Source organism: Microtus oregoni, unplaced genomic scaffold (assembly GCF_018167655.1).
Source record: "Microtus oregoni isolate MIOR12 unplaced genomic scaffold, Mior012 000024F_ref0000369, whole genome shotgun sequence".
Classification (NCBI taxonomy): domain Eukaryota; kingdom Metazoa; phylum Chordata; class Mammalia; order Rodentia; family Cricetidae; genus Microtus; species Microtus oregoni.
In genome coordinates this window covers 19,485,079-19,509,000 of record NW_024543083.1, presented here as the reverse complement: position 1 = coordinate 19,509,000, position 23,922 = coordinate 19,485,079, and the positions used below count along the sequence as shown (strand labels likewise).

The 23,922-nt window shown below is 48.2% G+C and overlaps 1 protein-coding gene across 2 annotated transcripts in view; it reads left to right on the top strand.

The window, feature by feature from the left end:
* Myo16 (myosin XVI) overlaps positions 1–23,922 on the top strand; it is a 427,263-nt gene that overhangs the window by 371,306 nt on the left and 32,035 nt on the right. For both annotated transcript variants that reach the window (XM_041673988.1, XM_041673987.1), the window contains exon 33: positions 18,984–19,142. In XM_041673988.1, coding sequence (XP_041529922.1) covers positions 18,984–19,142 — 159 coding nt within the window. The remainder of the gene's footprint in view (positions 1–18,983; positions 19,143–23,922) is intronic.

Here is a 23,922-nt window from a genome sequence, read left to right as displayed (position 1 = left end):
TCTCCTCAGCTCCAAATGTCATCCTCTGTCATAATGTGCTTGAGTGTGTGCCTGCTCCCAGGAGCAGGTCAAAGGTTAGCTGCTGCGAGTCTCCCTGCTGACCTGCGCCATCTATAGCCTCCTCTAGCACAGAAGATTACAAACATTCAGGAGCATAGACATTCTCTTGCATTCCGGAACCACCTCAAATCAACATAAAATTGCCCTCTGGGTCCAAATGAGGAAAAACTCGATTGGCATCCCTGGAGAAGGCTGGTGTTTCTGCTTACAACAAAGTGCACATCAGGCCTGTGCTTAAAAGGAACCGGGCAAGCGTTCTCTCGCCAGCTCTGTGACCTCCTCAAGCGCATGGGCTGTGGTGCACCGTGGCTCTTTGGCAGATGGGACTAATTCACTAATTGCTTGGCCCCTCTGCATCAAACAAAGGTATCTGTGTGAGGGAGGTGTGGCTATACAGTTGAGTGTTTCTAATTCTCCAATGTCTCACTAATTGCTTGGCCCCTCTGCATCAAACAAAGGTATCTGTGTGAGGGAGGTGTGGCTATACAGTTGAGTGTTTCTAATTCTCCAATGTCTGGAAAAATCACACTTTAGTCAATGATGCTGAGAAATGTTGTTTGGCTTTTAATAAACTGATCAGTAGCCAAATTTACCCATGCAAAGGGCAGAGCTCTTTGTCCTCTGTAGTATTTGGGAAAGCTTTTTAAATGCCTAGGTGCTCATAGTTTTGTAGTAATATGAGTGGCGGGGCTGCGTCCCCAGCACCCCCGCCGCCTGGCTAGCTTATGCCCCGCAATAATTACACGGACACCGTATTCTTTTAAACACTGCTTGGCCCATTCTGCTTGGCCCATTAGCCCTAGCCCTTACTGGCTAATTCTGATATCCCAATCAACCCATCTCTAATAAACTGTGTAGCACCGGTCTTACCGGGAAAGATTCAGCATGTCTGACCTGGCGGCTTGCTTCATCGTGTGTGCGTCTCAGAGAGCAGAGCTATCGAGTCTGCCCAGGAGAGGGGAGCATAGCGTCTCTGAGCTCACTTCCTCTTCCTCCCAGCATTCTGTTCTGTTTACTCCACCCACCTATGTTCTAACCAATAAAATGGGCCAAGGCAGTTTCTTTATTTTTTAACCAATGACCTTCCTCCATCATAGTTTGACTTTATCTCCCCAAAAGTACCATAATTTTGATCTCCAAATACCCAATAATTCATATAAGCAAATTGTACAGCTAGGCTTTGTAGACAGACATACAGCCAGGCTTGTGCTGACAGACATTCAGCCAGGATTATGCAGACAGACATACAGTCAGGCTTTGCAGACAGACTTGTAGAATGGATCCCTAAGTTACCCAACAACTCAGAGTTTACGTGCAGGGCTTGTTACTAGAAATACAAAACAATAAATGACTAAACCTCCTGTCCCTGGGATTCCCACTTCAGTGAGAGAAATCCCAGTAGAGGAACAAATCTCTAATGTGAGGTCCTAAGGCACTTGGGACTCTTGGCTGAATTCCAAGTGTCCCTGGAACCCCCTGGCTTCCATGTGTGTACCTTGTTTGTGGAGGGACTTCACAAACATCATCTGTCAGAGAACAGCAGTGGCCTGGGAGAGGTGAACATAGCTTGGATGCAGGGGAAGGCAGGGAGAGGACAGAAAGCTTGGATGCAGGGGAAGGCAGGGAGAGGACAGAAGACAGCTCCCACTACTGAGGCCTAGAGAGATGTCGGGTTCCCATCCAGAAGCTACTTCTCAGCTTCCTGGGGAGGCCTTGGTGTGCCCATTTCTTTCCTCTTCCCCTTAAAAACTAGGCAACTCCCACAACAGAACACAAAGCCCCGGAAACCGGAGAAGCAGTGCCCTGGTGGTGGCCATGCTGTGGTGAGCAGACTCCCACACAGGCTGTGGGAGTGATGGCGTTCATCCACAGCACAGCAGCTGCCAGTTACCTGTGGCTTTCTCCCATTTATCAGAGCTCCGACTCCCTTTCTCTGTGGGGGAGAGAAGCAGGTATTGCCTTCCTGTTTGCTGAGGAGCAAGCTGAGGCTTTCAGGATTAAGAGATTCCTCCCCCCCTCCCCCATCACAAAATCTAACATCTTACAGTCAGGAGCCAGCCACATAGCTGCTCTCTCCCAAACCCTACCTTTCTATTTTCAGTCTCTGAAAACAATTAACATTAAAATAGTGATACCAAGACCCTCCCTGAGAAAACAATTCCGTTCTGAAGTCAGACACAAACTCATTACTGGGGACAGATGTGGAAAGCTGCAGATAAAACCTATTGCTTTTTTGTCTGCAATCCAAGGAGATACCCAGGAGCAGGTTCATGGCTGGGAGATTGTTCTAGAATGCTGCTCTTGTTTTCTATGCAGCCCTGATCCCCAAAGTCCACTGTGATGCAGTAGGGTCATGCACAAAAGATGGGGTAAAGACTGTTCATCAGATTCCATGATCCCGGTCCCCATTCTCTGCATCCCTTTTGTCTTGGGCCTTTTCAGTATTCTGACTGGGGACTGTCACTGTTGAGAGAGAAATGTATGGATGTCAAGTTGGCAAGGGATGGAGCTGTGGTGTGTAATTTGGATTGCTCGTTTGACTGGATTAAGGAACACGTGGGACATTAGTGAAGCGTGTATTTGGGGATGGCTGTAAGGTGTTTCCAGAGAGAGTTAACTAAGGGGAAGAACTTCCTTGGCTGTAGGCAGCACCCTCCCACAGGTTGGGGCTTGGGACTCAGTGAAAGGAGAAAGGATCTGAGAAGTCGGCCTCCTTTTTCAGCTTCCAGATCCAGGGATGTGTAAGAAAGCATCCTCCTGCCTTGACAGGCAGGAGCTGGCCCCACCACCTTGCCTTGGCCGCTCTGATGGACTGTATCAGAACTGTGACGCCAACATAAACATCACCTCCCTGAAGTGGCTTCCTCCCAGGAATTTGGTCACAACAAAGGAAGAAAATCTAACGCAGGAGCAGAGTTCTTACGACTGAAGGCCGAAGGCAAGCCGTACTGAAGCTCCATCACAGGTGTGCCCACCAAGAATCTTGACTGGAGGGCAATTGGCTCCTTGTAGGGATGATGACGTAAGATGCCATCTCGTGAGAAGATGTCACATATCTGGTGAGGACCCCCAGAAACGAGATGAGCAGTGATGAGGAAGATGGGACTTCACTGTTTGCTAAACATTGTGGACACAGATGAAGTCATCACTGACAGCAAAGTGAGAAACGAGACTAACTAACCTCACACCTGCATTTGGCTCCCACCATGGTCATCTGTTGAGAAAACGGTAAAGCCACCCCACTCCTAATAACGGTCGTCCCAGTTGCTCTTGTCACTTCACAGTTCCGTGATGCCGTGGAGCAAAACCAAGCAGGAGGTTACAGAATGAAATATTTAGTTCAGTGTGGTGTAAAACTTAGCTTTGACTTGAGTGAATGACCTAGGGACGCTGCCTTCTCCCATCGTCTGTAAACCTACAGTCGCTAGCATGTCCGTCTGCCAAGGGCTGTGCACCTGGCAAAAACAGGGCATCTTTTCAGATGAGCCAAACATAAACAAGAGGCCATTAGGCTTGGAATGCACTGTCAGCAGGAGAACCTGCTACCGAAAACTCCGGAAATAACACAGTGTTTTCAGAGGAGGGCTGCCTTTCATTATTTATTTATTTATCATGTATACAATATTCTGTCTGAATAAGGAGGGCTGCCTTTCTTTCTTTCTTTATTTATTTATTTATTATGTATACAATATTCTGTCTGAATGTATGCCTGCAGGCCAGAAGAGTGCACCAGACCCCATTACAGATGGTTGTGAGCCACCATGTGGTTGCTGGGAATTGAACTCAGGACCTTTGGAAGAGCAGGCAATGCTCTTAACCTCTGAGCCATCTCTCCAGCCCCGAGGGCTGCCTTTCATAACCAGCAATTTTTTTTCATACTGTCAACCTGTTAAAGCAAGCAGCTACGGTGTATGGTGCCCCTCTCCTCTGGATTATAAAGTAAAGTGCCACTGGGGGCTCACAGGAGAGCCCTGGGGCTCCATTCTGCAAGCCACTCAGCAATGAAAGAGAGAGAGAAAGAGAGAGAGAGAGAGAGAGAGAGAGCTCTAATGATCTGCACTTCATTGTTGCTGCACGCCACACTCTCCAGTGTTTTTTTTGTTTGTTTTTTGTTTTTTGTTTTTTGTTTTTTTTTTGGTTTTTCGAGACAGGGTTTCTCTGTGGTTTTGGAGCCTGTCCTGGAACTAGCTCTTGTAGACCAGGCTGGTCTCGAACTCACAGAGATCCGCCTGCCTCTGCCTCCCAAGTGCTGGGATTAAAGGCGTACGCCACCACCGCCCGGCTACTCTCCAGTGTTTTATTCCTCTGTGGAGGGATAGTCAGAAGGGATGTGCAGGGTAAGATACACCTCGTGCAAGGGCTGCGAGATGACTTGGCAGTTAAAGTGTTTGCTGGGCAAGTGTGAGGATGTCCTGGATTGTCTTATGTCACCTTGACCCAAGCTAGAGTCATCTGAAAGGAGGGAACCTCAGTTGAAAACAATGTCTCTGTAAGATCCAACTGTAGCGAGTTTCTGAATTAGTGACCAAGGGGGGAAGGCCCAGCCCGTGGTAGGTGGTGCCATCCCTGGGCTGATGGTCCTGGGTCCTATAAGAAAGCAGACTGAGGAAGCCATGAGGAGCAAGTCAGTAAGCAGCACCTCTGCAGGGTCTTCACATCAGTTCCTGAGTCCAGGTTCCTGCCCTGTTTGAGTTCCTGTCCTGACTTCCTTCAATGATGGACTAAAATGTGGATGTCTAAACCAGATAAACCCTTTTCTCCCCAAGTTGCCTTTTGGTAACAGTGTTTCATCGTGGCAATAGAAACCATAATTAAGAAAGACAGGGGACTAAAATTCTTATCCCCAGTAATTCAAATAAATGCCTAGGAGGAGTGGTGGCCCACTTGTAACTTCAGGCTCCAAAGGCAGTAATGGGGAACCCTAGAGTAAACTGGCTAGCAGTGTTAGCCATACCAATGGTCTCTGTGTTTGTGTGTGAGACCCTGCGTCAATTAATATGGTGGAAGAATGGCCAAGGATGATTCTCAACCTCAGCCTAGGGCCTCCAGATGCAGGGTCACACACATGCAGACATGAATACACACACACAGACACACATGCAGATAAGAATACACACACACACACACACACACACACACACACACACACGACTCAGAAACAAACGATTGAAAAGAGGAAACAAGAACTACTTTACCCTGCAGAGACACTGATGTTAAACTCTCGCTGTACTGAAAGCATTGGGAGACAGGACTGATTTATAATTACTTTCCAGTGTAATTACCTACTTGTTCCTGACTGTAATCATTTATACAAGTGGCCTAGAAAACTCCACAGTCTCAGAGATGACCATACACAGTGTCACATTGTCTAGGTCACACTCACCTTCCTTCACTGTGCCAGAGTGTCTTGGACTCTAGCTGTGATAGCCTGGTTTGTCTTTGAAATCTTCAGTCTGCTTGTTGCTACCCTGTGCTGTGTCTGTCTGTGAACTGTAGTAAGAGGACACAGGAGAGCAGGATTCACGTTCCTCCCAACACACTGCTCACACCCAGGCAGAGAGTGAGGCTGGCAGCCGACACCCCACTGGTTCACAACGTAGCCCACACTGTACCATGGCATCTGAGAACCTATGTTCTACCTAAAGTCCCTTAAAAACAGCAACAAACAAATAAAAAAACACCAAAAGAGCTTTTCCATATTCAAAACCATGTCTTGTGATAAACCATAATCCTCCAGAGAAATGTCCACACAGGGGAGTGTTTCAGAGGACACTGTGTCCATTGGGGACTTTGGTTTTTTATCATTTGCCCTCTGTGTGCAAAAAAGCAAGGGAACAAACCTTGGCCTGGTGGTGGATGGAGGCCAATGCCGAGCATGCTTGTCTGGAAACCAGGTGTCAGGTCTTGTAATTACAGACCTCATTCCTATCACAAAACACATGACAAGAAACAGCTTAAGGGAGAAGGGTTCACCTTGGCTCTATCAACAGAGCAGAATGGTGGCACAGAGCTGTGGCCTTAGGCGTGCGAGGCTGCTTGGTGATATGATGGGGGGTGAAACAGAGACAGACAGACAGGGGCCAGAAGTAGGACCTGGTTATAACCCTAAGAGCCCAGGTCCCAGCAGCCCACTTCATCCAGCATGGCTCTGTCTCCATTTCTGCCTCCCTAACTCCAGCACCACCTGAGGGCAGGTGCTTCAAGCTCATGAGCCTGTGGAGACAGAAACCTTAGTTGTAGCTGGGTGCTGCTATTCGAGTTGCATCTATGACCCCATAACTCTTCCTGGCGTCAATTTTCAGCTTTCTTCTCCTGGTGGGCAGCATAAGCTGGGTCTCATGGGGACTCATGGGGACACAGGACACATGGACAACTCACCGTGATCCTCCGGAAAGTTCACATATCCCTCGGGGAAAATAACCAATGCTCAGCTGCAGATCCCGTCGGGGGAACCGCATCTTCTACAATCTTAGTTTTTGAGAATTGACTTTGTCCCTTATTATTTAGCTACCTTTATGTGTGTCTAGTAACAGCATCCCCCGAGACTTTTAATAGATAAATCACCTTCAGTCCTCAGGGAGATGTCACCCACAGTTGCTGATCCATAGACTCAGGCTCACTTACTGTTCCCAACACTCTGTTTCCCTGTCTCCTTGCCACATCCATCCACATCACTTGACCTCAGCCGGAGCAGAGAACCATCCACCCACTTACATGCCGCACCAGCACAGACAGCCCCAATTGGCAGCAGTAATTCTGCTGCCAGCCTTAATGCTTGATGGGGGTTCTCCCTGGGTTCTCTCACCCAGGTTGAAGTCCTTGCTCTAATTTAGGGGTAGGGGAAGAAGCCTTTGTGCTCCGTATATGGCATTGGGAGGCCATCAAACCGTCTGCTTAATTAGATGATCATTAGAAACCATGGCGATCTGACCCATCTGGGAATCAGAGTGCTGCTTCTCTGTCTGTGTGATGAAAAACATCTTAGGAGCCCTCGGTGACAACTTTGGAGAACACATGTCATTTAATAGATAATGAGATTATTCTTCCACGCGGCCTCAGGACACGTAGCTCCTTCCAGGACTTCCAGTACCACAGGTTCATGTCAGGCACAATAATGATAAAGTAGCAGTCATAGTCAGGGCTGCTGTTTGCCTTGAGACCTTAAATAGACGGAGAGAAATTGCTAGGAGGGGCAAGATTGATTTGTTTATCCAAAGTATGCTTGTGGCTCTCTGGTTCCAAAGCACCGTCTAAACTGCATGGATTCAGTTTCTCTGTGTGTGTGTGGGGGGGGGGGGGTGTTTGCCAGAGGTCAACACCGAGTATCTTCCCCCATCGCTCTCCACCAGAAGCCTGTGTTGTAGCTGGAGCCTCTTCTCTGTGGTTCAGTAGCTCTTCCTTATGTTTTTGAGGCAGGGTCTCACACTGGAACTCACTGACTGGACAGACTGACTGTCAGGGAGTCCCTGGGTCCCTCCTGTCTCTGAGCACTGGAACTACAGGCGCATACTGCTACATCCGGCTGTTTACACGGGTGCTGGATATTTGAACTCGGGGACCTATGCTTGCACAACAGAGCTGTTAAGTGGATCCATCTCCCCAACCCCAGGGACACTGATACAGGCTTTCCTCACAAACAGGGGTGCTGAGAAACCCCCATCCCATGGGGATGGCATCTGGGTTCCACGGACAACACTCGGCTTCATCCTAGAGAAATGCATGTTTCTCTTCAGAGTGCTCTCTTCCCTTTCCGTTTGAAGTGTTTAACCAGACCCTGTGGGTTAATCCCCGGTCCACACATGAACACGCCTGGCACACTGGGCAAGAGCAGAGTATCCTAGGAGGACAAGAGAGAAAGGGGGCAGGGTGAGAGGCTATCTGCCCTCTGACTGAGGCCCGAGCGGGGCCCACACCCAGAGAACTTAGAAAGGGATGCTGTTGCGTGTTTTCAAGTCAGCACTGGGCTTCAGGGAAAGGACGAATTTGTTTGACTTGCTATTTTTATTTCTATTTCGTTTTTTTATACGTAGTTTCCCTGTGTAGCCCCCACCTCACAGTGATCCACTTGTCTCTGCTTCCGGTGCTGGGATGAACTGTGTGTTCCCTGCGGTGTAATAGTTAACACTCTGGACTCTGAATCCACTGATTTGAGTTCCTATCTTGGTGGAGCCTGTTCCTTGAGGAAGAGACCTGGTCAATCATCCTCTCAACTCAGACCATGAACCCCAATATAAACGGGCTGCCCACCCCTGCTTCAGCGTTGCCAGGGGCATGTTTAACTTCACCCACGCCAGGAGAGCTTCCTTGTTCTTTCTGTGTCCAGTTGCTTATGAACATAAACCAGTTTATGTAGTTCTCTGAATTTTAGAGTACTTGTATAAACCCAATACCCAACATAAGCCTGAAATCCATGTATGTGTTATGTGTGCAGAGTTCACACAGTACAAAGTACACATAACAAGAAGTTATTTTACATGGTAGTTTATAACATTGTGCATGAATCCACACTGTGTAGATTTTCACTCTGGGTGTGTCAACTCTCAGAGACCCTGGGGTTGGTAGTGTTTCTATTTTGGGAGGCTCAGGTGTACGTTGGTCCCCTTGGGATTCGTCATAGTGGGCTCCTTGAGTTGCCTCATGAGAAAGGAAACTCGAGCACCCATTGGCCATTTGGGGATCTCTTTCGGTAGCTCTGGGTGAAATGTGAACGAACCCACGGATGATTCAGTTGTCACTCTCGTTGTCAATGCTTGTCTTCTGGGTGACAGATATCCTGTCTGTGGCAGTCACTGCCGTGGGTTGGTGGAAGTATAGACCCACAAACCCATGTGCTTGAGATTCAAGGGATTATCTGGACCTGCCTGTCAACCATGGATGGTCTAAGCCACCAAGGCTATCGGAGGAAACGGCCTCAGTAGCCTGGTGGGGTTTTTAATCTGGTTTTCAGTCCCCATAGAGATTTCCCATTTATTATCCCAACCCTCAGAGTGAATGATTGTAGTGTAGGCAGGTGGCACCCACCATGCCCCTGGGCTATGTTGTAACTCTGGGCCCTCTGTGCCGGGTGTCTGGTACTTTGGTGATTTGTTCCCAGGAGTGGGCTCTCTCTGCTTGTGTCCCTGCCACAGGAGCTCAGTGTTTCAGACCTGTTCAGGTGGGCTCAGCCTGTGCCTCCCCGTCATATTTTATGTGGGCACATTAGCAATGAGTTCTCCAATGAGCAAGGCATTTGAGAAGGCCCCAGTCCACCACCGTTCTAGTTTCTTCTTGCTGCTGTTCTGGCTTGTACTTTCTTCGCTTTGCTGATTCTGCCTGACCTGTGTTCATTTTGCCAAATGATTGGCGGTACCAGCTTTCCATGGAGACCAGGTGTTGCAAGCAGAAAGCTGAAGACTTGACCCCCTCCCCTTGCTGTCCCTGTCACATGAACAAACTACTTACTTGCCTGAAGGAATGTCAGCCACCATACCGCCTCTGTGCACTGTTTGGGACTTCTGGATCCACACCCCACCCAATACCGAAAAGATAAGAGCCTAGCAGCAATGTCAGAGACCTCACAGCCTGGAGGATCATATGTGGTTCTCGGTTCCAGCCAGGTGGTTCTGGGTTCAAGGATCCCCCTTTTATGGCAGAGACTGAGGATCCAGTTAGTTAAATTTAAAAGAAAACTGGCAGGGCTTAACTTTCTGTGCATTCTCTGGGTCTGAGAGCCTTGTTTACGCTGACAGTCACTCCCCAGCTTTGCCATCCCTACCATCTTCCAGTTGGGCACATATGGCGTTGGACGCCAGTCTGCCGCCTCTGTTGGTGTTCCCTACTGTAAAGCTTCTCCCCACGTGCAGCAGTGAGTGGGCCATGAGTTATGAGTGGGGGACAAGCAAACATTCCCCTTCTGCCCAAATCTACCCTCTGGGGAGTTGCTGCTGGAGAGGTGAGCGTGCTCCATGGGTCATCTTCCCAAGAGCCGGGGCATCATGGGGTAGAGTTGCAGATCCTCACTGTGTGTGTGTGTGCGCGCGCATGCGCGTGCATACATGTACGCGTGTGTGTATGAGTGCACAAGTGCATAGTTGCTGTTTACTGAGAATGTTTTCATACAATACTATTTTGGTCACTTTTTCCCTCCTCCATCTCTTTCCAGATCCTCCCTACCCACCTAACTCTTTGCCCTTTCTCGCTCTTCTTTAAATACATACATACATACATATATTACATATATGTACATATACATAGATATGTGATTCATATACACAAAACACAAAATCAGAAAGCAAGATATACAAACAAAAGACTCATTAGGCAAAACACACACACAATTAAAGCAAATGAATGAGGCAAACACTCTGTAGAAACACCATTGAGTGTGTGTTGTGTTGGTCAGCTCCCTCGCTAAATGTTTAGACCTGGGACAGTAGGGAACCCTTCAGCTTCCTCCATACTGACCAGTTCCAGGGGCCACAGCGCTGTGATTTTTGGATTTCTGAAGTAATACATTCTCACAGAGGTATAGTGTGGATTGGCCCAGCTATAACACAGAAAGGAGTACCTGGAAACTCCCTGATGTTGTGTTCCCCAGTCCCCCCTCTCCATCACTGGCATTGCTGAAAAACATCTTTCTACACACTTCTTCCTTGGTCACATGTGTTTAAGGTTGATAGAATTCTGCCCAGCCCAGCAGACCCCAGTCTGGAGCGCTGCCGCCTTGCCCTTAGGCATGCTTCTCCTTCAGGGATACCCTGCCTCTCTCTCCTGAGTCTCTCCAACTTGGAGTGCTCCCTGCCAGCTTCCAATGGTGCTGCATCTACAGAGCTCTTTCCACAAACCCTCACCTCTCTGAAAGACCACGGGACAAAGCTTTGGCTGTGCCAGCATGCAAAAGAAAGCTCTGCAAGCTCCCCGGCTGCAGAGTGGGAGGACTCGGACGGGCAGCTGAACCTTTCCGTGTGGAATTTTTCATTCATCTGTGGGTTGCCATTTGGGGACCGAACCTAGGGCCTCGCAAACCTAGGGCCTCGCGTATGCTCGTTTCAGGCAAGTGCTGTGCCACTGAACTACCCCCGTGAGTCCATCTGTGTGATTGGTCATTCTGCATTGAGATGGAAGAATTAGCAATGTCAAATGTCTAAAGCAGACTGCCCCGTGCAGCATAGGCTACATACAGCAAGCCTGATATACCTGAATCCTAAAAGCAAGAGCTGGGGGCGGGGGGGGGGGGGGGGTGGGGGAGAGAATGCCAGGAACCTCCCTCTGCATTTTTAGTTTTCTTTAACGCCTGGAAGGACAAGGAGAGTGCTGTGCTTTTCCAGAGTGGCCTAGTGACCTTTCCCAAGAGGGATTTTCCTGTAGTGTTGCCTTAGAGTCATAGTGAGAGTGATGAGTCTGAGCTGCATCCTTGCATAGTTTCCGCCTCACAAGGCACTCTCAGCATTAAGTCCGCTAGACTGCTCCCGTTTGGTTCGCTCCAGTGTTAGGGAAACCCAGGTCCCAGCTCATGCCATTCCAAAACATGAGCTGAGGTTATGTCAGGTTAAGAAGGTAACTGGCAGGAACTTTCTTTTTTAAATCATTTCTCTTAAAGAAACCGCTGTTTGTTGGGTGCCCATTTTCCTTGGCAAAACTTGGATTTTTGGTAAGTCAGATCCTTTCCCTTGGCTGGTCCAGCCCCACTCCTTGCCAACCCGAGTTCTCTCCTAACCCCAGCCTGCTCTTTCCTCTCTAAGCTCAGCTCACAGGTTCCTCTCTGCCTTCTCCCACTGTGCTGGCTCTTAAGAATCCCCCCCTACTGGGAGAAATTCTCCTTGCCTAGGGCTTCATAATACTCCCGTTCCAAAGATTGCTACTCAGCTTAACCCTTGGGTGCGTGGCAATCCTCCCAAGGTCCCCCCCCATGCAGACCCACAGTCTTCTGCATTAGCTCCCTCTCTGGACTCCTCCCTACCTAGGATGCTCATTGACCTGCCTCAGCCAGAAGGTATGGTGAGCGCCCTTCGCTACTGACCAGCCCTCCTGCAGAGCACCAGTCTAAATTCTTACAGCTTTTCTATTTATAGCCTCACCTCCCAGCTCAGGAGCTTTTGCCAGGTGAATATTTATTAAGTTCCTTTCTTTCTCAGCTCTTACACAAGGCATATGAGGGGAGCCAGGCCTGAGATGCAGCAGACACTGCAGGCGCCCACCCCCAAAGCTGCGGCAGACCTGGCTTCCTTCCCTTGGTGCAATCGGTTCTGTCCCTCCAGCCCCTCCCATTCTTTCTGCCTCATGCAGAGGTGCCAGGGTGTTTTCCTCCCCACTGTGGGTACACTATCCTGCACTTGTCCACCCTCCAAATTCCTATGGATCAGGTGCAAGTGTTTTGGGGTGCTTTTCTGCAAACCTCTGACCACTCACCATATTATTTAAAATGTATTTATTTTACATCCTGACTGCAATTTCCCCTCCCTCTACCTCCCCTCTGCAGCCCCCCATCCTCTCCTCCTCCATTTCTATTCGGAAAAGAGCGGGCCTCCTATAAATGTCATCAAACCCTGTCATGTCAACTTCCAATAAGACTATTCTACCCTCGGTCTCTGAGCAATACTGGTGATCCAGGAAGTGTTAGGGGTGGGCTGATTCTCCTAGCAGGGTTTTAGGATAGACCAGTCATTGGATGACCACTCCCTCAATCTCTAGGCCATCCTTACCCCAGTACATCCCATAGGCAGGACATACTGCAGGTTGACGTAATGTGGCTGGATTGGTATCCCAATCCCTCCTCTGGAAGTTTTGCCTGGTCACAAGAGATGGCCAGTTCAGGCTATAAATCCCCTATTGTTTGGAGTCTTAGATGGGATCATCCTTGTAAAACCATGTTTTTACTCACCCCCAAACACTCCCTTTTTTCCAGTCATCTCTTTCAGTAATCTCCCCCTCCATCCCTCCCCAACCTGGTGCCTCATGTTCCCATTCCCACCTGTCCCCAGTCCACCCACAAAATCTCTTCTACTCCCCCTTCCCGGTGAGATCCGAGCATTCCCCCCCATTCCTGTCCGTGTCTCTGCATCTGTGGGTTATTGTCTGGTTATCCTTTACCTTAAAGTAATATCCACTTATAAGGGAGTGCATATAATGTTTGTTTTCCTGGGTCTGGGTTACTTCACTCAGGGTGATTTTTTTTCTAGTTCTATCCATTTGCCTGCAATTTTCATGATGTCATAATTTTTAACAGCTGAGTAATACTCTATTGTGTAAACTTACCACATTTTCTATATCCATTCTTTGGTTGAAGGACATCTAGATTGCTTCCAGGTTCTGGCTATTATGAATACAGCTGTGAACATGTCCTTGTGGTAGGATTAGGCAACCTTTGGATATATGCCCAAGAGTGGTGTTGCTGGGTCTTAGGGTAGATCAATTCCCGATTTTCTGAGAAACCATCGCATTAATTTCCAAAGTGGCTATATAAGTTTGCACTTCCGCCAGCAATGGAGGAGTGTTCCCCCTTTGCCACACCCTCTCCACCTCACAAGAAGTCTCAAGGGTATCGTGAAGGCCCTGGAGTCGATACTGGCCCTTTCTGAGGAATGACACCCTCAGAAGGTATTCCAGGAACTGGCCCTGGAGCTAAGAGGTAGAAGCTGGCCACCAAAATTCCAGAGTCATGGAGCTCAGATGAAGTGTGCCAGTCCCCACCAAACTGACTTCAGTGTCCTGAAGTAAGATATTATAAAGCAATATAAAGAAATATTGAAAAATAACTCAATACTTATAGGCCTTGCATTGATAATTGTAGGACAATGACAAAAACTACAGAACGTCATACCATGGGTCAGTCATTGCCTGTAAATATCTGTTAGTGTCTCCTTAAGGCTGCTGGGCTTCAGTGGAAGGCACACAGCTGTGGTGTTCTGACCAAGAGGAGACACCCAGCACGCTGTGGGATATTGTCCTTACCTTGTCATCTGAAATACATAGCTGTCGGAACGCAAAGGCATCTCGTTCCCAACAGCAGTCAGTCCTTTCCTACATCCCAGCTTTTAGCCATTGCCTGTGCATGGAGAGAAATTACCACCTACCCAAAGGCTTGCTAGGAATTCTCAGCACACACACAGCCAGTTCACACAGGGAGAAGCCTGGCTGTGCTTGGAAAGCAAAGCGTCCGCAAACATGTTGTCAGATTTGTTCATTCTCTCTCTCTCCCTCTCTCTTTCTCTCTCTCCCTCATTTTTCTTCCTTCTTTTTTTTTTTATCTCGACATCACAGAGTCTTGCTATGTAGCCCTTACAAACATAGTATTGACTCTGTAGTCAAGGCTGGCTTCAAACACGCAGCAATTTTCCTGTCTCAGCTTCCTGAGTGCTGGGATTATAGCATTAAGGATACTCTGTTTTTCTTTCTTTCTGCCATGGCTTATTGAGTTCCCTCTACATGTTAGCCATGCTGTAGATACTGTAATACAACAGCAGACATATTTAAATTAAAGGCACCATCGTGCCAGAGGAAGGAGGAATAGCACAAGCATGCTGAGGAGAAGGGCTGTGCCAGGCAGTGAGGCGGACTAGGGGGAAGCTGTGTGACATGAGGAGGTCACCTGGAAGGCCTTGGTGGGTACAGAGTCATGAATGTTAAAGCATTAAAGCCAAACCCATGTCTTTGAGTCATATCCTGGTGTGATTCATTTCTTCTGAACCCATACCCTCTGCAGCAAGCAGGCGTTCAAACACCACAAGCATTCAGACCGCCAAGTGTTAACAGCACCCTAAATGAAGATGGAGTGGATCAACCACATCTGCACCACACGCAGAGTCCCAGGCTCGTCTCAGGGAAAACTGCAACCCCTAGACAGCATTTTCCTTGCTCCCTTCTCTTTCCATTTCAACCATCAAGAGTCTCCAGTCTTTCTGTTTGGTGACTTCTCTCATCCCTCCAGCACCGATGCCTGAGCAGGCTTGAGGACCCTGCCCCCAGGCAACTCCTCCGGTTCTCCACAAAGGGTTGATCTTTGTGTGCACTGGAGGAACCCTGCAGACCGGTGGTCACATGACACATGGCTCGTTTCTGCTGCGGTCTGTCAGAGCACGATAGCTAGGAACGCAGCCCAGCGTTTGGTGATGCACCCAGCTGCTGCTCTGCAGCGAAGTGAAACATGCTGAGTGCTTGGATCTCACTGTCGACAAGTCAGGGCACAGACGCTCTTCCTTCTCTGGGCTTCAGTCTGAGTAAGGGTGTTTGTGAGCAGACACCGGGGTGTTACTCACAAGCCGCACATCCCGTGGTTAGCATTGACGGAAGCACACTTGACCCCAGGTGAGGGCGTCAGGTCTATGGTCAGGGCTTTCATCTAGCACAGTATCATCTTTTAGACTCATTTCCTGGTTCATCCCCACAGACCATCAGGAAGAATGTCAAGGTCAGCTTTTCCATCAGCAAATGAGCTTATGAGAGAAAGCCACGCATGGGAAGAGAGCACAGGACTGGGTACAGAGTAGAGCCCTCTGAGTGGGCCCGCATGGGTACTTACTAGTGGAAAAGACTTGGACAAAGATTAATCTACCGCCCCGGCTTGATAACCTCATCTTGAAAACAGGAGTGATCACGACTCTTGGGCGTGGCAACCGGAGTGTCTGGAATGGCTACCCTGTTGACCATTCTTCCCCACGCCACACTCTAAGCAGCACCAGCCCCTCCTTTCTGTCCACAGTCACCCTAAAATAAACCTGTATTTTTTTATGAGAAAAACAAAGCCAACAGGCAGCATAAGGGCTGCAAGTCTAAGCTGTGTACCACACGCTTGAGCACGTGACGGCTACAGCTGACCCTGCTGAGTGGAAGCAGGAAGATTTAACAGCAAAAGTGACGGGTGAGGCTACAGAGCCAATGTGTCAATAAGACAGTAGGAAGCCATCAGGAGGGCCAGCGTCAGTAGATCAGTCTGAAGGCTCCCGTGTCCTGGAAGATGTGTCTTTGACCATCAGACAGAGACGATTCTTCTGTTGACCTTCTGCTCACCTAGCCTTTCCTGCTCTCGGAGGCTTTCCCTTTCCCATGACAGTAAGGCCTCCATTCCTTTCCGGACAGTCCCTAGAGCCTGAGTGACAGGCCTCTGTCACCACCAATGTCCTCCTTCACCACTTCTTTGCTTCTAAACTCATGGCTCATCTGGATGGCTGCTCTATCTGGTGCCAGTCCTTTCTTGCTGTAAGATCTCAAAACCAAGTGTGGGGTTTATCTCTGTACCCACGCTTCTCCCTGCTCCCTCTCTGAGCTGAAAAACTTCCTATGCAGATATAGCTTGACCCTTTCTAGCCCTCGGGTTTTTCGCTTATCCAAGACTGCATTCCCGCAAGTGCTCTACGTGTGTGTGTGTGTGTGTGTGTGTGTGTGTGTGTGTGTGTGTGTTTGCTTGTTGGTCATACAGCCCCTTCCCAGGAGGTGAGCTGCAAGCTGCAAGACTATGAGGTCTCATACATATTCTCATATTCTAATATTTTCATATTCTCAGGGAATATGAGAGTTCAGGTGTCTCTTTGACATGCTGATATTTCATTGGGTGCATACCCAGGGCAGGTGGCTGTGTCACATGAGTTCCGACTCTATCAGGAATTCCCCACTATGTGTTTATTACACTGTGTACCAGTTCACACTCCTACCCAGTGTGCAAGGGCTCCATGTCTACACATCTTCACGAGCACAGTCATGTTGGTGCTCTCCATTCTTCTTAATGAAGTGGCACTGGTTTGATTTGTGTTTCCCCAGTGACTGACGGTGCTGAGCCTATTTCCACATATGTTCTTGTTCATATATGTTCATGTCTTCTGTGGGCAGGTGTCCATTTTCAGTCTGGTTATTTTTGCAGCTGAGTTTTTGTAGTTCCTTGCATATCCTGTGTTTTAGCTTTCCTTAGATGTGTGGTTCACAGACGTCTTTCTCCTGGTTGGTCGGCCGTCTCTTCACTGCTTCCTTTGCCATGTGGAGGCTAACCAATTTGCTGTAACCCTATTGGTGTGTTTGGCATCATTTCTTGTGCTTTGGGTGATGTCCCACTCCCTCTCATCCATTATAACATCCCGAAACATCCCTCTTCCTGTAATGGCAGATGTCACATTTAAGAATTCAATACATTCTGAGTGGCTTTTAACCAATGAGTAGGAGTCTGTAGCATCCAATGTGCCCAGCACTATTTATAAAATGTCTACTCTGTCCTTAGTGGTATTCTCAGCAACCATGTAGACAGTCCTCTGGCCTCAGGTATGTGGCTTGTTTCTGTGCTCTTGCTCGGTTTCTTTGGTCTCTGTGCCTGTTTTTGGGTTGGTCCACACTGCTTTGGTTACCGGAGCTTTACGATGTGCTTTGAAGTTAGGTAGCGTAATACCTCTGGCTTTGTTCTTTTGCTCACGGTGGCTTTGATGAGTCAAGGCTTGGAGTATAAAGTTCTGATCATTTTTCCTTTATTCTATCCAGTCAGCAATTCCTATCTCTAAATCTTTCTGTCTGAGCGGAGAAGCCTTGGGTGGGTGACCTGATCCGGGTTCTGGTTAGAGATTAGTAAGCCACAGGCAGATGGGTGGGAAGCTTGCTCCAGGCACAGGGTGTGCATGCGGTCGGCACTGAAACGTGGGTTCAGATGGAGTACATGGTAAACTTATTTGCCTACAGTGTCACATGATTGCCAGGAACAGACTGTCTTCCTTCCTTCCTTCCTTCCTTCCTCCCTCCTCCTTTCTTCTCCCGGTGTTATCCATTCTAAAAGTTTAAGGAAAAACAGATACCACGCTTTCAGTCATAAAAGTGACTGCACAGCACCCACAATATCTGTGCTAAGGTCTGTTCTGTGTCTCCACAGCCCCAGGACTCAAAACTCATTTCCCATAAAGCAAAGCTAGCATTTCTGTGTTCTTGGGGATCTGAGTTATTGGGGTCAAGAGTGACAACACCCAGCTCTTATAAGCAAAGTACAGTAATTTTTTTTTTTTATCATCCCCTTTAAATAACCTGCTGGCATCAAATGTCAGAGGCTCCTCTTCCAGGACAGATAGGACCCACTAGGCACCGACGAAAAAGAACAGACACGCACAGTGCACTCAGAGTTAGGGTCAAGCATATCCTGAGAGGTCACAGAGGCACTGAGAGTCCTAGGGAAACAAGAATTTATCCCGGGTGCACCTGCCCTGCCTCAGAGGGGAACTGAGTCCTGTGGCAGGCTACGCTGAGAAGCACCACATGGAGCCATTAGCACTGTGAAGGGCTGGGCGCCACGTAGCAGGTCACAGGGAGCCTGTCTCAAGGTGACATTGTCACCTGCTCTTGCTTTCCCTGTCCCCCCCACCACCCCAGGCTTCAGTTTGTTCTCTCACTCAAGGTGGTGTGGATGAGTCAAGGTTTAGAGGGTGACGTTCTAGTCACGGCTTCTCTTCGCACACTTCTCAGCATGCTTGGCGTGAGACACACGTTGTAAGTCCCTAAGCAAACAGATTGTGTGTGTGTGTGTGTGTGTGTGTGTGTGTGTAGAAAATGTATTTTCGTGTGTTTGAAGTTTAGTTCCCAAAATTGCAACAGATAATACAAGTTTTATGCTCCTGCTCAACACACACTTATTTTTTTTTCAGCACTATGAGCTTGTCACACCATATGTAGATGGTTTGGGCACAAAAACTCATGACCTGTTCTGCACAGGAAATGTTATAACAGGCTCTTGGATACATCCCAGAAACTTTGAATAGGTTGTTTGGAAATAGCAAATTATAAGTTACTCCCCCCCCCCACTTACATTAAGGGCGCTGTGACAGCGTTTATTTGCTGCTATCCAGGGCACAGATTTCACCCGGGATTTGGGGCGTGTGTTTTAAACATGATTAGTGTTTAATTAAGTAGCCTCTTCTCCCGTTCTGCTCAATTTTTTGCAGTAAGCTTTACCGGTCAAGAATAATCTTTACTAAACTTTATTTTAGGTTTTGAAACCAACATGAACCTGACTAGCCGGGATGAACCCAGTTCAACAGAAATGGCTTCGGAGACTCAAGACAGAAATGCAAATAACCACGGGACTCAACTCTCCAGCCCCCTGTCTAGTGCCGTCACAGCTGAAAATGGAAATTCCGTCACCAACGGTGAGCCCTTCTAAACTCTAGAGCCAGTGGGTCAAAGTCTTAAACTACACCTGCATTGGAGGAAGAGTCCCTCCAGGACATGGAAATGAAGCAGGCTTGGTCAATGCAAACTGTAGGTAGAATGCAAACTGTAAAGCTCCACCCTGGGCGTCGCTGTCAGCTTCTTACCTCAGGCCTAAGGGGAGAATTGCACTCACTGTTAGGTGACTTTTCCGAGGTTTGGCTGGGCATCGATCTGTAGGAACCATTAGGAGGTGCATCTTGTGCTGGGAGGAACAAGACGTTCGGCCAACATTGTTGATTAAATGTTTTCACACAGCTAAGAAATGTGAAGGGAAGGAATGAGGGGCTGCGGATGACAGACTGTCGCTTAGAAACTGGCTGGGCTGCCACGTCCAAGCCCACGTAAACAAACGTTTCCTCTGATAGGGATTTAGTAATGGCTGGTGGAGAAAATCCAGCTGTTCTTTCCTGAGAATGCCCAGGAGAAAATGACAAAATATCTCTGTTTACTCTGATGAAAGGGACTAGAGACCCAACAGCACAATCAGCTGCTGGGAGGGGCCGAGGGGGGAGCCAGAGGCCTGATTGCTCATTGTTCTTTCCTTTGCGTTGACAAAAGCCTGGTTAAGGAAGGGCATCTGTTGGTTCACGGTTTGAGAGGCTACAGCCCACCTTGCATGAAAGGCTTTGGAGGCAGGAGCTGAGATGGCTGGTTTCTTTGTTCCAGCAGCCAGGATCAGAGAGAGAGATGGCTTGCTGGTATTCAGATGGCTTAATTATTTCCCCTTCTTATGTAGTACAAGAATCCAGAACAGGGTGCCACCCACGTTCAGGGATACCAGCCTTCTGCGGTTAAGTCTCTCTAGAAATACCATCCTAAGTAATTCTGAAACCCATTCAGGTTGACAATCAAGACTGGTGGTGACAGTCATGCTCGCCTCTCAAGGCAGTCTGAGTCCTGGGCTGTCCTCCCATGGGTACTAGGGACACTGGAAAACCTACTTCTCGGATAACCCTGGGCTCTAGGCACACAGACGAAGTCCAGGGATCACCGAGGCCATGGAGGGAGCAGGGCTTTGAAGTGCCCATCCCAGAGTCAGTTGTGTGTAGCAGAACCGGGACCATGGATTAGCTGGAGCTCATTCGAACCCCCAAGTTAGACTGGGATCATAGCATTCACAGGCCCCTGAGAAAAACGTATGTAAATCTGTTCCCAAGGACAATAAACATCTCTTTGGCCTCTCAATATTATTAAAAAAACAATCAATTTTTAGATGCAAAATGCAAAACACATGTAGATTAACGAGATACATGAGCACAGAAACTCAGAGGCAGAACTAGCAATTGCAGTTTGCCCAGGAGTCAGAGCAGAGAGACTCGTGCCTTACAGGACGTGGATGAAAGGAGGCAAGCCCTGCAGAAGGGGACTTCGACCTCCAACAGGAGCTGGAGACAGAACACACGTCACTAAAACAAAGCCCAGTACCAGATGACGTTAAATTTGATCAGACAGTTGTTTAGGCGGACAATAGGCAGACAGTCTCTGCAGCAAAACACGTCAGATTCTAGGAAGAGAATACAGATTCTAGAAAATGATGTGTGTGTCTTTCCTGCACGGTGAGAAAGGTTGCTAGGGTTCTAGGGAAAAGGGAGTGATTAAATGTGGAAATATTTGCCAGCGTCCCAGCCCTTGTGAAGATCCAGGCATGGATCTGACTAGGGAGTCTGAAATAGAGCAGGGCCCAGCAGACTCTTTGCTTATGTCCCAGACATAAACAGTGCTGATGCAAACACTCAGGGCCATGCTTCTGTGCACTCAGCGCATGAACTGCAGAGCTGAGAATCAATTTAGCACCCTTCAACCAGTGACCAGATGTCTTATTATCCATTGCTCTGTGAGATGTCACCCCCCAAATTTAGAGAGTTACTGCAGCAAACAGGGATTGTTTCAGATCCGCTAAGGGTCTGAAGGCTGGCTGTAGCTTAGTGAGGTTCGTCACCATTTAACAGTCAAGCTGTCAGAAAAAAAAAACAAACAAACAAAAAACAAAAAACCTCTGGCCACCTTAAATCTTGACTGAGGGATGGTTCACATCTAAGATCACTCAGTGATCACTGGCAGACCTCAGAAAATTCACACCTAAGCATATACACACGGGCCTTCCCAGAGGTCAGTTACACAAGGCACAAGGACTCATCCCTATGGACTATCAGTCACAATAATAGCTTCCAGGGTGGGAGACACAGGCTTTCCACAACTAGGGGAGTACCCAGAACACGCTCCGTGAGCGTCGGGCAGGTTTAACAAGCACACACCTGTGATACTGCTAAGAGGGATCTGAGCCCGTGTGCACCTGAGTAGGCAACGCAAACACATCAGGCCAGGTGAGAAAAGTCAAGTAGAGAGCAAGTGACCAGACTGGGGGAACTCAGGACACAGAGGGTTAGGTGAGCAGCTCTGTGGAAGAACAGGGCATCTGCAAAGGCTGAACCTCCCACCTCTGTATCAAACCGAAATCATCAACCTTTGTTGAAAAAAAATCGCATCTGTAAATAATCAGTGGGTTTGACAGCTAGATCCTAATCAACTGAAAATGGAAACATTCTAATCAAAGCTCATCCAGCAGTACCTTATGGGGACTCAAGGACCAGGCTGCAGCCAGGGTCTTCATAGCTGGGAATTAGAGCCTGAAGCACAGACTCTGTGTACGTGTGCTGAAAATGTCAAGAAGCTAGAGACAGCAAACAAAAACAGACACCAGGAGAGTGGTGGGGGGGGGGGAGGCAACTAAGGATGAAAGTGTGCTTGCCGAAATACAGAAACAAGGAAGCATGAACTGCTCCTCTCAAGAAAGTGACCTTGAGAACATGAGACTAGAAGGGACAAACATCGTACAGCGGTGGCAGAACCTTTAAGCTACACGGGGCCCAGAAAGCAGATTCCAGGCATAGAAAGGAGTACTGCTCCTTGCTCTCAGAAATCACGGGGGGGGAGGGGAGGGCACAAAGGGAATGTGAACAATCATGTGCCAAAATAAATTTGGAAATGTGAACATAGACAAGTACATTTCTATCCAAACTCTAGACAGAAAGCTAAGCAGTCTCCGAATAGTCAATCAGTTGACTTTGTAATTGAACCTCTTCCTACAAGGAAACTTCTAGATCCAAATGCCAAGTGTAAATTAGTGAGAGTTATAGAAAAATATGGCAAGGGGGGGGGTTCACTGGGAGAGAGAAGTGTGTAGACCCAAAGAAATGGGGGGCTGTTAATTAGGAGAAAATTATTTTGCACACATTTAACCAGCTGAGGGTCCTCCTCTGTTCATAGACAAACACAATCAAGTAAATATTTGGCTCAAAGACAACAATCCAGGCATGGCCATGCTCGATGGAGTCTAGCCTTGTCTACACATAGGAAGTGCAGGTGAAGGCTAAAGGCTGGGCCTTATGCCCACACATTTTTCAGAGTTTTAGGGAACCAGCAGGGCCTGCCAGAGTCTTAAGGATACCCTCTGAGTATATGCAGGGAAAGGAGAACCTTGGCTTTCAGTGTACCCACTGGTGACTCTTCCACAAGGGTCCAGAGGGTGCCAACTCAGTCGTCAGGCAGATGGTGCTGGTTAAGATGACTGGGTCACAGCAGCAGACAGTCATGAATCTGGAAAAAGACAGCTGGGGAAGAGGGTGAGGTGTTAGGGTAAGAGAGGGGCCAAGGAGGGCGGGAAGGGAGAGTGGCCAGAGTGTGGTATGTCCATGTGTGAAACTGTCGAAGAACTAACATAATAGACTCCAACAAATCCTCCCAGGAGAGGGAACACCAAGTCCCCTCTGTCTCAGAGAGCACCCGAGTCCCCAGGGAGACCGTTGTATTCTTGACTGAACAGTAGTTACAAGGCTACATTTCAATCAACAAATAAATCAGAGAAGGGGGAGGAAGGCACCTTCCCTTTAACTTAATATCTCATTCACTTATGTTTTATCAAGAGCATAGTTAAAAAGTAAAGGCTACAACTTGGAAAATGGTCTTATGTGAATCCAGTGCAGAATGACTTGAGCCTCCCAATCTGACAGGTCGGAGCTGATTATCAAGAGCATAGTTAAAAAGTAAAGGCTACAACTTGGAAAATGGTCTTATGTGAATCCAGTGCAGAATGACTTGAGCCTCCCAATCTGACAGGTCGGAGCTGATGAACTCACAAGCACCATGAGTTTCCGGTCTGTGATATTTTCCTGGGACTATTAAATACCCAGTTTCAGGCCCTGCCCGATGGAACCTCGGGAAGCATCTGTCCATTGACGCAAGGGTACAGCCTGCAATGAGCCAGCGAGTGCTAGGCAGACAGCCAGAAAAATCCAGTCCTTAGCCTTACAGAGCTGAGCAGCTTCCGCATATGGAGCCTGTGACTTGCACAGGACCATGGCACCTCTGGAGGAGAACAAGATTTTATTTTATTTTATTTTGCGCCTGTATGTGCATGTGTATGTGTGTCTCTCTTTCTCTGTATCTTGTTCTCTCTCTCTCTCTCTCTCTCTCTCTCTCTCTCTCTCTCTCTCTGTGTGTGTGTGTGTGTGTGTGTGTAGATGCCACCTGTGTAAAAGTACCCGCAGAGTTCAGAAGAGGGCATCCGTTCCCCCGGAACACTACTCCCTCCAATACGGTATCATCCTGCCCAGCAACAAACCCCATATCCAACGCAATAATATCCAACCACAGGGTGGTACTTAACCTTTCACCTTCTAATTTTCCTCCTCTTCAAAGGGCATGATGCAAGGCTAT